Source organism: Silurus aristotelis, assembly GCF_946808225.1.
Source record: "Silurus aristotelis genome assembly, chromosome: 17".
Classification (NCBI taxonomy): Eukaryota; Metazoa; Chordata; class Actinopteri; order Siluriformes; family Siluridae; genus Silurus; species Silurus aristotelis.
The window spans coordinates 7,874,233-7,890,678 of NC_139590.1; the positions used below are offsets into that span (position 1 = coordinate 7,874,233).

A 16,446-nucleotide genomic window follows, 5' to 3' on the forward strand; every position below is an offset into this window, starting at 1 on the left:
GGTTCCCCTGCTTAAACCAGCACATGTCCAGGCACGTCTTAAGTTTGCCAATTACCATTTGGATGATCCAGAGGAGTTATGGGAGAAAGTCATGTGGTCAGATGAGACGAAAATAGAACTTTTGGGTCATAATTCCACTAAATGTGTTTTGAGGAAGAAGAATGATGAGTACCATCCCAAGAACACCATCCCTACTGTGAAGCATGGGGGTGGTAGCATCATCTTTGGGGGTGTTTTTCTGCACATGGGACAGGGCGACTGCACTGTATTAAGGAGAGGATGACCGGGGCCATGTATTGCGAGATTTTGGGGAACAACCTCCTTCCCTCAGTTAGAGCATTGAAGATGGGTCGAGGCTGGGTCTTCCAACATGACAATGACCCGAAGCACACAGCCAGGATAACCAAGGAGTGGCTCTGTAAGAAGCATATCAAGGTTCTGGCATGGCCTAGCCAGTCTAAACCCAATAGAGAATCTTTGGAGGGAGCTCAAACTCCGTGTTTCTCAGCGACAGGCCAGAAACCTAACTGATCTAGAGAAGATCTGTGTGGAGGAGTGGGCCAAAATCCCTCCTGCAGTGTGTGCAAACCTGGTGAAAAACTACAGGAAACGTTTGACCTCTGTAATTGCAAACAAAGGCTCCTGTACCAAATATTAACATTGACTTTCTCAGGTGTTCAAATACTTATTTGCAGCTGTATCATACAAATAAATAGTTGAAAAATCATACATTGTGATTTCTGGATTTTTTTTTTTTAGATTATGTCTCTCACAGTGGACATGCACCTACGATGACAATTTCAGACCCCTCCATGATTTCTAAGTGGGAGAACTTGCAAAATAGCAGGGTGTTCAAATACTTATTTTCCTCACTGTATATATATATATATATATATATATATATATATATATATATATATATATATATATATAGAGAGAGAGAGAGAGAGAGAGAGAGAGAGAGAGAGAGAGAGAGAGAGAGAGAGAGAGAGAGAGTGTGTGGATATACCACTGAAATACATTGATAGCTTTCTGTTCTAGTGGTTTTTTCTTTAAAAAAAAAAAGCAAACATACAAAAATAACATCTACAACTCTTCAGGGACAAGCTGGGACACGGCCAAGCAATCAGTTTAGCCGTTTCGGTGAAAAGGGAATTTTTCTCGAAATATTATTTTGCTCTGCTGAATGTAAAAGTCACAGAGATGTGACATGGTGGATTTACTTTCCATTTCTTTCCTCTTAGAATGTACATGCAAGAAAACATAATATATATATATTTTTTTCTGGACCAAAATCAAATAGCTGCCTTTTGCCAAAATTTGAGGTTTTTCACATCTACATAACAAAGCATCAAGTAAGCACCAATAGTAGAAAGGGTACTTAATATAATACACAAATGCACAATCAGCACTGTTATCTAAATCATGTTTGTTTAGCACTTAAACGAGTCTAGCGGATGTTGTATTACACTTGTCAATCGTTTGTGTCTAGTTTGTGTTTACTTTACATAGCTTTTTTCCCAATAAAACACTCCAGACTTGCTTGCGTCTCCAAACTGACCATGACAAACTGATAAAAGAAAACGAACAGCATTCCTGTGCAGACAAAAACGCTGATGTAGACCGTGCTCTCTCCTAATACCGATATAATAATTGTGTTTCGCGAACGTGACACAAAGTATACTGCAGCTATTTTGCTCATGAGATTTTTTTGTCTTCACTGTATGAATAAAAAAACATGGCCAAAAATGAACAGAATGCAATGTCTTAGATGAATTCCTAAATCTGATTTATCAGAAGGTTTTGATTGATCAGTGTGTATTACAGCACTTCTTGCCTTGTCTGATTGGTTATGGTTTCTATAGTAACAGCTCATGCACACAGATTTGTACGGTGAATTTGCCAAACAATGGGTAATAACAGATAGATTAAAAAATAATAATGTATTTTGGTATAATTATAACAGATTACCGTATTTTTCGGACTATAAGCCGCTACTTTTTTTTCCACGTTTTGAACCCCGCGGCTTAAACAACGAAAGCGGCTAATTTATGGATTTTTCCTCGGTTTTTCCCGGTTTCACAAACTTTAAGCCAAAAAACTGAGCACCAAAACATTAGATCAATGAAATTTCAGAACGGAAACGAAAAAACGCACCTCACCTGTGTTCTGAGCTGCACGGCATCAGGAGAAAAAACTTCCACCGATGGTGATTTTTAAACACATGACGATGCCAAAAGAAAAACTCTCAAGAGTAATAGTTGTGAAAGGAAGGAGGAAGACAGTGGACAATGACGTTCTTGGTAGGCTACTGTTTAGATACAAGCCGTTGTAGCGCGTTGTATCAGGGTCATGGGAAAGCTTGCTAACTCCAGTTGCAACAGAAATCATATAAGCACAGACAGGTTTCCAAAACTCGTGCTTTATTATTTTTCTTGGCAACAGCGTTACGGTTTAGTCAAAGAAATTTAGAAATGAGCATAAGAAAATAATAAGGACATATTCCTCGGTCTTGCACACATGCAGTAATAGCGGAAAAATGCGGCGGCAGGCTATTCCCAAAATACCGCTCTGCTCTTAAAGGAGCCACAACATATTTCACCCGTTACACCGTGTAAAAGACACGGTCTTTTATTAAAGCCTGTGTAAAGTTCATTAGTTTTAGTGTAGACACTTATAGACAGGTGCGGCTTATTTATGTTCAAAATAAAAATCTTTGTCAAATTCAGTGGGTTTGGCTTATATATGGGTGCGCTTAATAGTCCGGAAATTAGGTATGTAATTACAAATAAAGTTATGTAGACAATGTTGCTAAATTTTATGACAATTAGAGTCTGTTCTTGCTGAACTTCCAGATCCATATTTAGTCCCCCTGTGTTATAATAGTTATAACTTCCAAATTTCTCAGAAGGCTTTCCACTGGATTTTGAAGTGTGGTTGTGGTGAACAGTGATCTTTAGTGAGCTCAGGCACTGACGTCGAGTGAAGAGGACTGGGGTGCAGTCTGTGTTCCAGTTCATCCCAATGGTGTTCAGTGGAGGTTGAGGTCAGCACTCTGTGCAGTACACTGGAGTATACAGTACACTTTTCTAAACAGTTTTAAACAATGATTTAAGGTATTATCATGCTGGAACAGGTTTAGGCCTCTTAGTTCGAGTTAGGGGGAAATTGTGAAACTACATCATATACTGTAAAGACATCCTGTATAATTGTGACCTTTCAGAATTGTGGCAACAATTTGAGCTTTTTTTTTTTATGTCCTATTAAATCTTTCTAAGTTGCTATTGTAAGTTATAATTATTTCTAGTATGCTCATTTCAATGTAACTAAAATAGTTAAAAGGTATGATGTCATTTTTTTTAATAATAATTAAAAAAAGTCTCCCGTTTTTTTAATGCATGTTCAAGAAAAGGACGATCACAGCATGGCATTCTAGATCATTTTCCTTCAACAGCATGTCCCACTTTGCTTTATTCTTTACATAACACATATTGTTTTGAAAAAAAATCAGTGATGTTGAAATGATCTCTAATGTCGATTAGGCAATTATTAATTTAAACACTCAGTCACTAGTTACAAAGGGCAGCATATATATATATATATATATATATATATATATATATATATATATATATATATATATATATATATATATATATATATATATACACACACATATATATATATATATATATACAGTGGGTACGGAAAGTATTCAGACCCCCTTAAATTTTTCACTATTTTTTATTTTGCAGCCATTTGCTAAAATCATTTAAGTTCATTTCTTTTCCTCATGAATGTACACATAGCACCCTATATTGGCAGAAAAACACAGAATTGTTGACACTGTTGCAGATTTATTAAAAAAGAAAAACTAAAATATCACATGGTCCTAAGTATTCAGACCCTTTGCTCAGTATTTGGTAGAAGCCCCCTTTTGATCTAATACAGCCAGGAGTCTTTTTGGGAAAGATGCAACAAGTCTTTCACACCTGGATTTGGGGATCCTCTGCCATTCCTCCTTGCAGGTCCTCTCCAGTTCTGTCAGGTTGGACGGTAAACGTTGGTGGAAAGCTATTTTTAGGTCTCTCCAGAGATGCTCAATTGGGTTTAAGTCATTGCTCTGGCTGGGCCATTCAAGAACAGTCACAGAGTTGTTGTGAAGCCACTCCATCGTTATTTTAGCTGTGTGCTTAGGGTCATTGTCATGTTGGAAGGTAAACCTTCGGCCCAGTCTGAGGTCCAAAGCACTCTGTAGAAGGTTTTCGTCCAGGATATCCCTGTGCTTGGCTGCATTCATCTTTCCCTTGATTGCAACCAGTTGTCCTGTCCCTGCAGCTGAAAAACACCCCCACAGCATGATGCTGCCACCACCATGCTTCATTGTTGAGACTGTACTGAACAGGTGATGAGCAGTGCCTGGTTTTATCCACACATACCGCTTAGAATTAAGGCCAAAAAGTTCTATCTTGGTCTCATCAGACCAGAGAATCTTATTTCCCACCATCTTGGAGAACTCCATGCGGGTTTTCATGTGTCCTGCACTGAGGAGAGGCTTCCGTCGGGCCACTCTGCTATAAAGCCCCACTGGTGAAGGGCTGCAGTGATGGTTGACTTTCTACAACTTTCTCCCATCTCCCGACTGCATCTCTGGAGCTCAGCCACAGTGATCTTTGGGTTCTTCTTTACCTCTCTCACCAAGGCTCTTCTCCCCCGATAGCTCAGTTTGGCCGGTCGGCCAGCTCTAGGAATGGTTCTGGTCGTCCCAAACGTCTTCCATTTGAGGATTATGGAGGCCACTGTGCTCTTAGGAACCTTAAGTGCAGCAGAAATTTTTTTGGAACCTTGGCCAGATCTGTGCCTTGCCACAATTCTGTCTCTGAGCTCTTCAGGCAGTTCCTTTGACCTTAATGATTCTCATTTGCTCTGACATGCATTGTGATCTTTAAGGTCTTATATAGACAGGTGTGTGGCTTTCCTAATCAAGTCCAATCAGTATAATCAAAAATTTCTGGACTCAAATGAAGGTGTAGAACCATCTCAAGGATGATCAGAAGAAATGGAGAGCACCTGAGTTAAATATATGAGTGTCACAGCAAAGGGTCTGAATACTTAGGACCATGTGATATTTCAGTTTTTCTTTTTTAATAAATCTGCAAAAAGGTCAACAATTCTGTGTTTTTCTGTCAGTATGGGGAGCTGTGTGTACATTCATGAGGAAGAAGAATGAACTTAAATGATTTTAGCAAATGGCTGCAATATAACAAAGAGTGAAAAATTTAAGGGGGTCTGAATACTTTCCGTACCCACTGTATATATATATATATATATATATATATATATATATATATATATATATATATATATATATATATATATATATATATATATATATCTGTACGTTGTGTAACCATGGCTGTACGTTGTGTAACCATGCAAAGCCACGTGTCCTATTCATCATGTTCATGTTTTTGTCTGCTTGACCAGACCAGACCATACAAATGTACTAATTTGTGTACCCTGTATTAGAGCAGTTGAAATTTGGTGCTTTGAGTACAATTCTCTCATACTGACCACTGGATGTTCAACATGGCACCTCATGGAAAAGAACTTTAAGGATTTAAGAATTAGAATTATTGCTCTCCACAAAGATGGCCAAGGTTATATGAAGATTGGTAACACCCTGAAACTGAGTTACAGTACAGTGGTCAGGGTCATACAGAGGTTTTTCAAGACGGGTTCCAGTCAGAACAGGCCTGGCAAGGGTCGATTAAAGAAGTTGAGTCCTTGTGCTGTGCGTCAGGTGCAGAAGCTGGTTTAAAAAAAACAGATGCATGAGTGCTGCAGCATTGCTTTAGAGGTTGCTGAAGCAGGAGGTCCGCTTGTCAGTGCTCAGACCAAATGCCGCACTGCATCAAGTCTGTTTGCATGGCCGTCATTCCAGAAGGAAGCCTCTTCTGAAGCTGGCTCATAAGAAAGCCCACAAACAGTTTGCTGAAGCCAACCTGTCCAGGAGCCTGTGTTCTAATGAGACTATGATAAACTTGTTTGGTTTAGATGGTGTCCAAAATGTCTGTCTTGTCTACAGTCTGTTCATTGAAACATAAACTTGTACTGTGACATTCTGAAGCAGAACATGATGCTCTGCCTTCAGAAACTGGTCTGAACGGCAGTTCTTCAACATAATAATGACCCCAAACACAACGCCAAGATGACGCTCAGGTGATGAAGTGGCCAAGTATGTCTCCAGACCTGAACCCTATTGAAAAACTACACAAACTACATTTTACGTGTCTGTGGTAAGATATGAAACGTGAAGAAAAGAAGACTATTTAGTAGCAGAATGTTGTGTAAAATCGAGTGAGATGAAAATAAAAGCTTTGTAGATGATTCTCTTTGATGGACTGCAAGATGCTATGGCGGTTTGGGATCAAACACCAGGTGCAGCTGCTGTGCGGAAAAGCAAGCCGCGTAACCGTAGACTAAAATGCTCTTTCAGTAATATTCCTTTTGCAATAGTCATCCTACACTTTCTTAAATAGGACAGCAAGAAGGAAAAGAGTTGAGACTCCTGCCCTTGTTTGGAACGAGCAAGGGATTTTTTTTCTGCATTGGAAGATAAAAAGAGTGACGACTTTCCCAGAAATGAGATGACAAATACCCAATAGCTGTGTGTAATGGCCTACTACATGGAGCTAATGGCAGTCGAAGCTCACCATCCTGCTTTAGAACTGTCAGCGCATGCATTATTGAACCCTGACCGATCTAATACCGCGGGGGCAGAGAGCCCTTGTTTTTTAAGAGCCTCCCTACATCCTCCTGCCGTGCCCGCTTAAACGCTTACTTTCACGAAAACAGATAACCACAGAGCAGAAAGCAAAGAGCAGTACAGGACATAGACATGATTTATTCTTTTTTGTCTTTACTGCTCATGTTAGAGTCAATGGCAAGCAATAAATGTTACAAACCTACAGTAGCTGTGCTGGATCTTCATTTCGAGATGGGCTTATCAATATCTTTGCAGGGCTTTTCCATGAAGCTGATTTTCCCTGAATCATTATAACTGCACTGTATTGCACAAGCTTTATAGCATTTCACTCGGGGTACATTTCAAGTAGCTATAAGGAGCTCCACTGCGGAGTAATGAGTAGTGAGTAATGAGGTAATACACCTGGAGATAAGATTTGTATGTGCTTTCTGAACATCCCACATTTAGTCCCCATTTGCTATCATATTAACCTCCACTCTTCTGGTAAGATGTTCCTCTAGATTTTGCTTACAAAGTATAGTAAAGTCAGGTACTGATGTAACGTGAGGGGCCTGGGGTGCAGTCTGTGTTCTAATTCATCCTCAAGGTGTCATTTCAGAAGTCAGAGCTCTATAGCAGGCCACTCAAGATCTTCCACTTCAAACATGTAAAGTATATTTTAATGGAGCTCCTTTTGTGCACAGGAGAATTGCTATGCGGAAACAGTTTTGAGTCTCCTAGTCAAAGTAAGGACACCCAAAGACAATTTTGGAGTTTTTTTAATTTGGAGAAGAACCACATATGGCTGGAAAATTCAGGTGTCCTAACACTTTTCCTATATAGTTATTGCATTAATCATATGCATGTCCAATACTCACAACAGTCTTATGACTTAATTAGCAAAATTTAATAAAAATGTTCCTCATAATATTACATATTATGATTTTTTCTACGAAATATTACAACTTCTCAACTCATCCTTAAGAATGCAAAATGACTGAACTCAACCAAGAAAAGCTGTGCATGTCTTCCTGTTTTTATCTACATGATGTCAGTGCTCGTATGCTGATATGATTCTTTTGCTAGCATATTGGCCTGTGAAGATGTCATGCACAGTTTGTCACTGTTTGTCTTTTTTAGAAACCATGCAACTATTTTGATCTGAGGTAAACAAGACGTAATTAGGTTTATAAGTGCTATTTTTTCCTGCATAATAGCATCATTAAATCCAAAACATCATTAAAAAAATAATCTCTCTAAACACGCTGTATAACTGAGACAGAATTGTGCCCATCATGTGCTTCCCTTTACCTCTTCATTGAGTATTTCCTGACACTGAGTATAGTTCCCCTTCTTCGCCCAGGTTCCGTTGGGCAGACATTCTCTATAGACGTTATCTGGAAAAACAGAGAGAATCATGCTGAAAACTGCAATATGGCTTTGAAAAAAAAAAGGATAAATTATATATATATATATATATATATATATATATATATATATATATATATATATATATATATATATATATATATACACACACACATAAAAACAAAATTACAAAAGATCTAGAAACCTACTAGAACAATATTAACTAAATCGGATTACCAGCAATAACGTCAATATGTGAGGACAAAACGAGAGAAATGGGGTGCAGTGAACAGTGAACTTATAGACAAGTGTTAATTATAATGAACAAGGTTTTGAACAGGTGTGAAAAAACAACATGATTGAACCCTGTTCATCATCCTGACATCCTCTCTATGTTCATCTGTTGCTCCATGTTGATCAAAACTTTCATCTTTTAATCACTAGTATGGCACGGTTTTAGCCTTTGCTATTAGATAAATGAGGAAGTTGTAGTAATTGTTATTATAATAAGTACTGGTTGTTGAACATGCCCTACTAAATATTTGTACGCATCCGCATAGGCTTTTAATCTTTATACAGAACACGATGAAGAAAGATGCTTCGCCAGCAACTGTACAGCCAATGCTTCCAACCTCCTACTTTTTACTTCCTGTTTAGCAATAGCAGTAATGAATTAATGAGGTTATGTTTTTAGATATACAACGGTCCCCCGGAACTGGCAGGGGTTACGTTCTAAAACCCCCCAGATAATCCGCAACTTGCTGTTAGTTAGGTTCCAAAGGAGAACCCGCATATTTTTCCGAGTCGCAAGTTCTGAACCGCAAATTATCAGGGGTTGACTGTATACACGTGTTTTAGATTAGGAATGAGGTTTGCAGGTCACAGAAAGATGGGCTTGAGGCACAGTATGAAATCCAGAGCCAACCACATCTCAGTACACATGTGGTGCTAAAGATGTATGAAGAAGCAAAAGCCAACCTTTGTGAAAATAATTTTATAACCAGATAGCTGAACATTTCGAGCAACAGAAATTAATACTCTTTATTTTTTATTTTAAAAAAGTTAATCGTATTTTATATATTTTATTAAAGGGACTTTTACAAGGATACTCATATTTATTACAGTAACTAAAAAAAAGTCGTCTGTTTCTTAGTTACTTCATTCCTGCTGAAGTACAGGGTCGGTGTTTGTAAGATAGTGCTCGCTTCAAGCCCATCAGCAGCAGCCACAGGCATAAGCCGGCATCCTGTCATTGAGAAGATTTATGTTTACGCATCGCTCTGGCCGGCATTCCAAGGCAGACCACGATCAATATGTGACCTCATGATATTCCGAGCGCTCCTCAGACAATGTGTCGATATTCGATCTGGCGTGTTAAAAATAGAGCCGAAAGGCGAACCCACGCAGGTAGGCTGATACTGAAACCACAACCCTTGTGGTGTCTTCTATTGTGTGTGGTTGTGTGTGTGTGTGTGTGTGTGTGTGTGTGTGTGTGTGTGTGTGTGTGTGTGTGTGTGTGTGTGCTAGAGAGTTTCCATGGAGACTTTTACCATAGCAAGTGTGGGGGTGAAGGAAGAAATGTGTTTCAGTGATGACTTGAAACGAATATATTAGGGCTGTCAAAATTACTGTGTTAATAACGCGTTAACGCAAATTCATTTTAACAGCACAAATATTAGTAACGCAAGATTAATGCACTGCGCATTTCTGTTTGACCATTGAAAAAAATATAGACATAAATATAAAAGACGTGAAATTAAAACACATTTATTCATGAGTTTTTTAGTCAGATATAACAAAATTATTAGAAACTCCACCAAATGTTTTTAATCACTAAACATTTGTTTTTCTGAGTTGCCAAGTCTCAAATAAAGCACCAAAAAACTCCTTGATGCACACATCCAGCAAATAACCCTCTGGATCGACAAACACACGTTTTGTAGTTTTTTCTTCCTCATAACGGCGAAAAGAATTGAAATTCCTAACTGAATTTTTTTTTTTTTATGTATTTTTGGCCATGCCAATGTTGATTAGCAGTACATAATTGAAGGTACATTCAAAACAGATAGAAACATGTGATTAAGTCACGGGGTAACTCATGAAAATTGTGATTGAATATTTTATTTGACAGCTCTAAAATATAGATATCGCATGTTAGAAGGTTATAAAAAGAACCAGTAAAAGATAGTGATTGAAAGATAGAGACTTGGGATCACTTTTAAGGTTTTGACACTGAGGAATTGCTGTCTGAAGCTACACAGTCACTTTCTCTCTCTCTCTCTCTCTCTCTCTCTCTCTCTCTCTCTCTCTCTCTCTCTCTCTCTCTCTTTTTGTATGATCTATATGAGGAACCACTTAAAGGTTCAGGAAGCCTGGATCCTTAGTGGTTTTTTTTTTTTTTTATAGGAACAGTACAGCTGTCGCTCAAAAAAGCAGCAGCAATAAACAGGAAATGCACCCTTACAGCAAAAGGTTTCCCAAAACGGATCTTTGGATGAGTTCCAGTTCTAGTTTTCTCATGAGGTTCTACTTTTTCTAAAGAGGAAAACCTTTGTTAAAGGGTCTATATACTAAATATATGCCAGATTTACACTATTTGATATTAGTGATAAATAGAAGCTAATCTAAACACACACACACACACACACACACACACACACACACACACACACACACACACACACACACACACACACACACACACACACACACACACACACTCCCACACGCAGACAGCCAGTACCTAATAATATTTAACCAATTTAATGTATTGCTAAATGCCTAGAGGCAAACAACTAGTTCTTGCACTGCTAACAGCAAGTGTGCTTGGAACATTTTTTTAAACATCAAAACTTCTTTTTTTGTTTAGCCATTTTTTCAGCCAGAAATTCATGTTATGCAGGCTGCTGTCGGAACTCAGAACCCGTCTCTGAACAGACACATCACGGGTGGATTCTTTGTTTCAGTTAATTCCCAATGTAGCACTCTTAACCTAATAAAATTAAATGAAATGGACCTCAAAAGCCAATGAAAGATCTTCAGTCTTGGATGAGAAAGAGCAAAAACTTCTTTATTCCAGACACGTTCTGATGAGCCCATAGAAGGTGGTCACTTCATCACATCAAAATGATCAAGCGCACACACACTTTGCACACACTTATTCTTATACCCTGGTGTTACATGACACCTTTACTTTTTTTTTTTCCTATTTTCTTCATCCTAGCAAAGTCCCCTTCCTGTGATTCCATATTTGGGTTTTCCTGTTCCCCCATTACCCTTATTTACGGCCTTTTCTCTATGTCACTTAAGAAAAGAATGTGTATACAACTTTCACCCCCTCTGGTACAGCCAGGCACCGCTTCCTCCTGCTCTCAGGTTTTTATGTATGGACAACCATTTTGCGGCCTACTTTATCTTCCCTACATCTACTCTAGTGTAAGTGTTTTGCTTTTATAATGCTATTTGCTATTCCATTTTTATTAAATCAAGCTATATTATTTTACTTAAATGGTCTATTTGTATATGTTTAACTACATTATTCTATGTTAGTGTCTAAGTCATACTTCATTTATATTATCTAAACTGACTGTTGCATAGTGTGTTAAGCTTCACAACTATAACGATTGTAAGCTTATTACTTTTGTTGTTACATGCACATATTAGTTGTATGTTTTTAGTTATTGTGATCTCTGTTTGTTTCTTTTATTCAGCTCCAACTTACAGACGTCCTGGGACATCTCTTAGGAGCATTCTTCACTAACAGCATCGTAAATCTCACCTCTTCTCTGCACAATAAACATGCTTAAGCCTTGTATGTTGTTCTTTCTTGTCTATCCAACACACTCATAACACCAGTCAGACTCTACTCTACTCTATTTATTAATATTTGATCGCTATTGTGAATTATACTTGGAGTACATAGACTACATGAGACCGATTAAAACACATAAGCTAAAATAGGTTTTAATCAAGCTGCTTCCATTGTATCTAATAGGTTCTATACTAAATATTAGGTCAATTTATTGGATGGATATTAGTTGGATTAAAACACACTCTAGATAAGGTTAATTCAAACATTTTTCTCGACACTGCCATATCGTATTCTGAGGAACTGGACACCACTGGATTACTAGCACTGCTAAATACACAGTAACAAGCTAGCAATGCTGACTACTAAGTCTTAAAATGCAAACCACCGAGTTATATAAAGCAACTTCTATTCAATTACTCGTTTTAAAGTTTTTTTTTCTTTTTAATGTTCAGACTTGTATTAAATGTATTCAATTTTTTTTGTCCCGAAATTCCATTGAATGATGACAGGATCGATTCTGATTTCTGTCCTTAATACAATTTTATAGTTCATTTTACTTTACTGTGAACTGCTTTAATTTTGATAAGGGACTTTTTGCTGTGGCATTATCTGAGAAAATAATACATAATGTGTCCCGTCAGATACTAGAAGTTTAAGAATGTAAATAGCTATGCTATTAGTTAAGAACTATTTCAATGGAAATTTTGGACATATATCTGGGAAGTAATAGCTCTGTCATTAAGATATCGAGTCAGAATAAATCCTAGAGCCACCTAACTGTGACTGCTGGACCATTGAGCAAGACTCTTAATCTGTAACTGTAGCTAATCCACCAACTGCAAAGGTTTTAAGATACAGGTGCAAACCTGAGATCCCAGAGTAAAGCCTGGAAGGCTCAGTGAAACCAGGTGAGACATTTTTAATAGTTTTATTAACAAGAACAAATGCACCATTATAACTACAAGAGTTGAGTTTCAGAAGGTCACTCAGGGTAAACCGAGTCCGTAAACCAATGATAAAAACAAACTTTAAACCTGTGAAACAGTAAGGCTTGGACGTGAATCATCACGGCTGTGTGGCTCACAGGAATGTGACCGTTTCTTAGCGAGTAATTACTCAGTGTGAGAGAAAATATGAGCTGCTGATTAAAGTGATGCATTACCCACTATGCATTCATCAGAAACGTGTTTCAGTGCTCTACCACCCACATACCATTCTCTTTTCCTCGCAGAATCCACACACACCTGTCACACACACTCACTCACACACACTGAATAACATCTAGCGAGAAAAGATTACAGGAGGCAAGGCCCAGTGGAGAATTTACAGTGGGTTATCATTTATTTCTGTAACTAGGATGGTGTGAGTGTGTCTGTGTGTGTGTGTTCGTGAGTGTGTTCTGGGCTCGCTGCCTCAAATTGGCTCCTTGACTGCTCCTTCATTCATCTTGATTCTTGTTTGTTTGTATGTGTGTGTGTGTGTGTGTGTGTGTGTGTGTGTGTGTGTGTGTGTGTGTGTGTGTGTGTGTGTGTGTGTGTGTGTGTGTGCATGTTTATGTGTATGTATGCACATGCATTTGCTTAGCATTTGAGAAAAAGTAGAACTTCAGCACCAGGATATAATAAGCACCTATATATCATGCGCTTAAGCTTGTCCCATAGCATCCCTCCATTCATCATGCTAGACCTTTAGCATATTCTTACAAATAAAAACAAAAAAAGAAGTGGTGGGAAAAAAAACGCACACAGTGAGTTTTATTTGAAATCTATAATTTGGGATGACTTGAGTTTCTGCTTGGTCTGTTCTCCTTGTCATGTCATTGGCTTGCTCTCTGAGTGTGTTTCATGTTAATTACATATGTATATTCAATGTTTATCGTATAATTATTGGCAAGTTTTACCATGCTTTTTTTTTTTTCATGTCCATGTCTTGATTTTCATGTTTCCTAGTATTGCACTTGGGTTTAGACCAATGTTTATTTTCCCAGCTGAGCATTATAAACTGTGCTTTTAGAATATTACTTCCTATGTTTCGACCATACCATGGACTTCGAATTTTGGATTTACCCCAAAAAATAAAACACGCTGTTTCCACCCACTGCTTTGATAATTGCTGGATTATAAAAGGAAAGCACTGCTTTGTAAAATGCTTTTATTGGGAAGCTCTAAGTAATTCGACTACACCACACCATATTTGAAATTGATTATTTTCCTGTAATAGCACACCCCTTGTTTTTTCCGTCATTACTTACTTGGCAACTAAAAGTGTAGAAAAGTGTTTTGACTATTTATTTCTTTGACATGTGCGATTTCAAAGCACCTAAAAGAGCCCCCAGGAGGCAGATAGATATGTGCAGAACAATTTCAAAAGCAGCATTACCAAAGAGGTTCAGTGATCACAATGGCAAGCTCAATTACTTTAACAGATTATTCTTTACAAAACTTGCCTAATGCCATTCATGCAGTCCCAGAAATACCCAAATAGGGTATAAGATGAGAAAACTTTCACCATATATCCTGCACCTGGATGGCAATTGCATAATACACACAATTGTATATGATGTGGTAGCATGTGATATTACCCTTTACTTGAACTAGGAGACCCAAACCTATTCAAGCATGACAGTGCCACTGTGTGAAAAGAGAGCTCCATGGAGATATGGTTTACATGGGTTCAAGTGGAAGATCTTAAATGGCCTGCAATAGAGATCTTAACTCCTTTTGAACACCTTTGGGATTAATTGAAACTGGGACTGCACACCAGGCCTCCTCAACGTATATTAGTACCTGAATGAGAACTCTCCAAAATCTCCACAAGCACACTCCAAAATCTGGTGGAACACCTTCCCAGAAGTGTGGAGGTTAATAGTAAACAGAAAATAAATGTGGACTGAATTGTTCAAAAAGCAGATATTAATCTTACGTTCTGTGTCTAAAAATCTTTGTTCAATATATAGTAGTTTAGCACCTTGGTTCTGGAAGAATCCAGGATCCACCATGGATATGATTCAACCTGCTAATTAAACTCTTTTAACAAATTGACACCGCAGCCCACATGGAATCAGCATCTAATATTACTTCTTTAATGAATTCTCTTAAATAACACATAAGTACTTAATGTCTTTCCACCTGGGTCTCATCTGTCAGGTCACACAAGCAACCACAGCTATTTCTGTCCTTATCTACCCATGCCAGGGACACCGGCATCTACAATGGCGTGTATAACTGCACAGTGCACACACACACACACACACACACACACACACACACACACACACACACACACACACACACACACACACACACACACACAGCTCTGGCTGTTTGGCTTCTGATGTAATCAAAAGGTCAAAAGAAATGTCCGTCTTTCTGCTTATCGCTAAGTGATGTACTAGCTAAACGTTATGCCAGAACATGGGCGAGAACTGTCCCACTGTCCTTCTGATGCACTAAATAACTTTCAGATTAAGAAAAAAAAAAAAACAGTGCAACCTATTAAACTATTTGATGGCAAGAGATATTTTTACAATCACAATGGAATAATATGATACAGATAAAAGGCAGTTCAAACGATGTAAAAAATGGAAGAAATTAAAGAGCAAATCAACAAACAACAATAACAACAACAAAAAGCCAAATGCGCTAGAATCTGATTTTAATTTGTAAAAAAGCAGGATACTTTAAGAAAAAACATGTCAATAAAAATCTAGCTACTAAAAAACTTTCTTTCAGCTTCTCCCATTAGGGGTCGCCACAGCGGATCCTCCGCATGTTTGATTTGGCACATGTTTTTACGCTGGATGCCCTTCCTAACGCAACCCTCCCCATTTATCCGGGCTTGGGACCGGCACTGAGAGTGGCTGGGGTTGGTTCCCTGACCGGGGATCAAACCCGGGCCGCAGCAGTGAGAGCGCCACATCCTAACCACGAGACCACCAGGGACTATTACTTAGTTTTTGAAAAAAAGGAAGGAAAAAAACAAATTCCAGTTAAATTTCTGCTGATAAACCCACAAAGAGGTCTACAAGGAAAATGTATTACTAATGCACACTCTTGCTTAAATGGAAAATCTCACCTGAACACTGTAAATTTGTACCACAGGACTGGTGATTTTATGTAACATTGATTTTAGTGCCTTTATTTGCACTTTTCATGTGACTTACAAGTGCAAGCACACACAAAAAATATTAAGTGAATATTTGTGCTCACTCAGCCAGAAGGGCCTTAGTAAAGTCAGGTAGTAATGTAATGTGAGGTGACCTAGGGAGCAGCTTTCTAATTTATACCAAAGGTGTTCAGAAGGATTAAGGTCAGAGCTCTATAGCAGGCCACTCAAGATCTTCCACACCAACCCACATAAGCCATAGAGCTCGCTTTGCACAAAGAGGCACGGTCATTTTGGGTTTAGCTCATGTGAACGGCTGGAAATGTCAGGTGTCCTGATACTTTAGTTGATGTAGTGTATGATCTGAAGAAATTGTTTTTTTTTTCGGTAAATTGAAATGATGATAAATCATAAT

General features: G+C 38.2%; 1 protein-coding gene across 1 annotated transcript in view; it reads right to left on the bottom strand.

Annotated features, from left to right (window-relative positions):
* Positions 1–16,446, bottom strand: part of crhr1 (corticotropin releasing hormone receptor 1) — a 130,448-nt gene that overhangs the window by 58,146 nt on the left and 55,856 nt on the right. Inside the window, exon 5 of the mRNA XM_083567400.1 lies at positions 8,060–8,145. Within this exon, the coding sequence (XP_083423526.1) occupies positions 8,060–8,145 (86 nt within the window). The remainder of the gene's footprint in view (positions 1–8,059; positions 8,146–16,446) is intronic.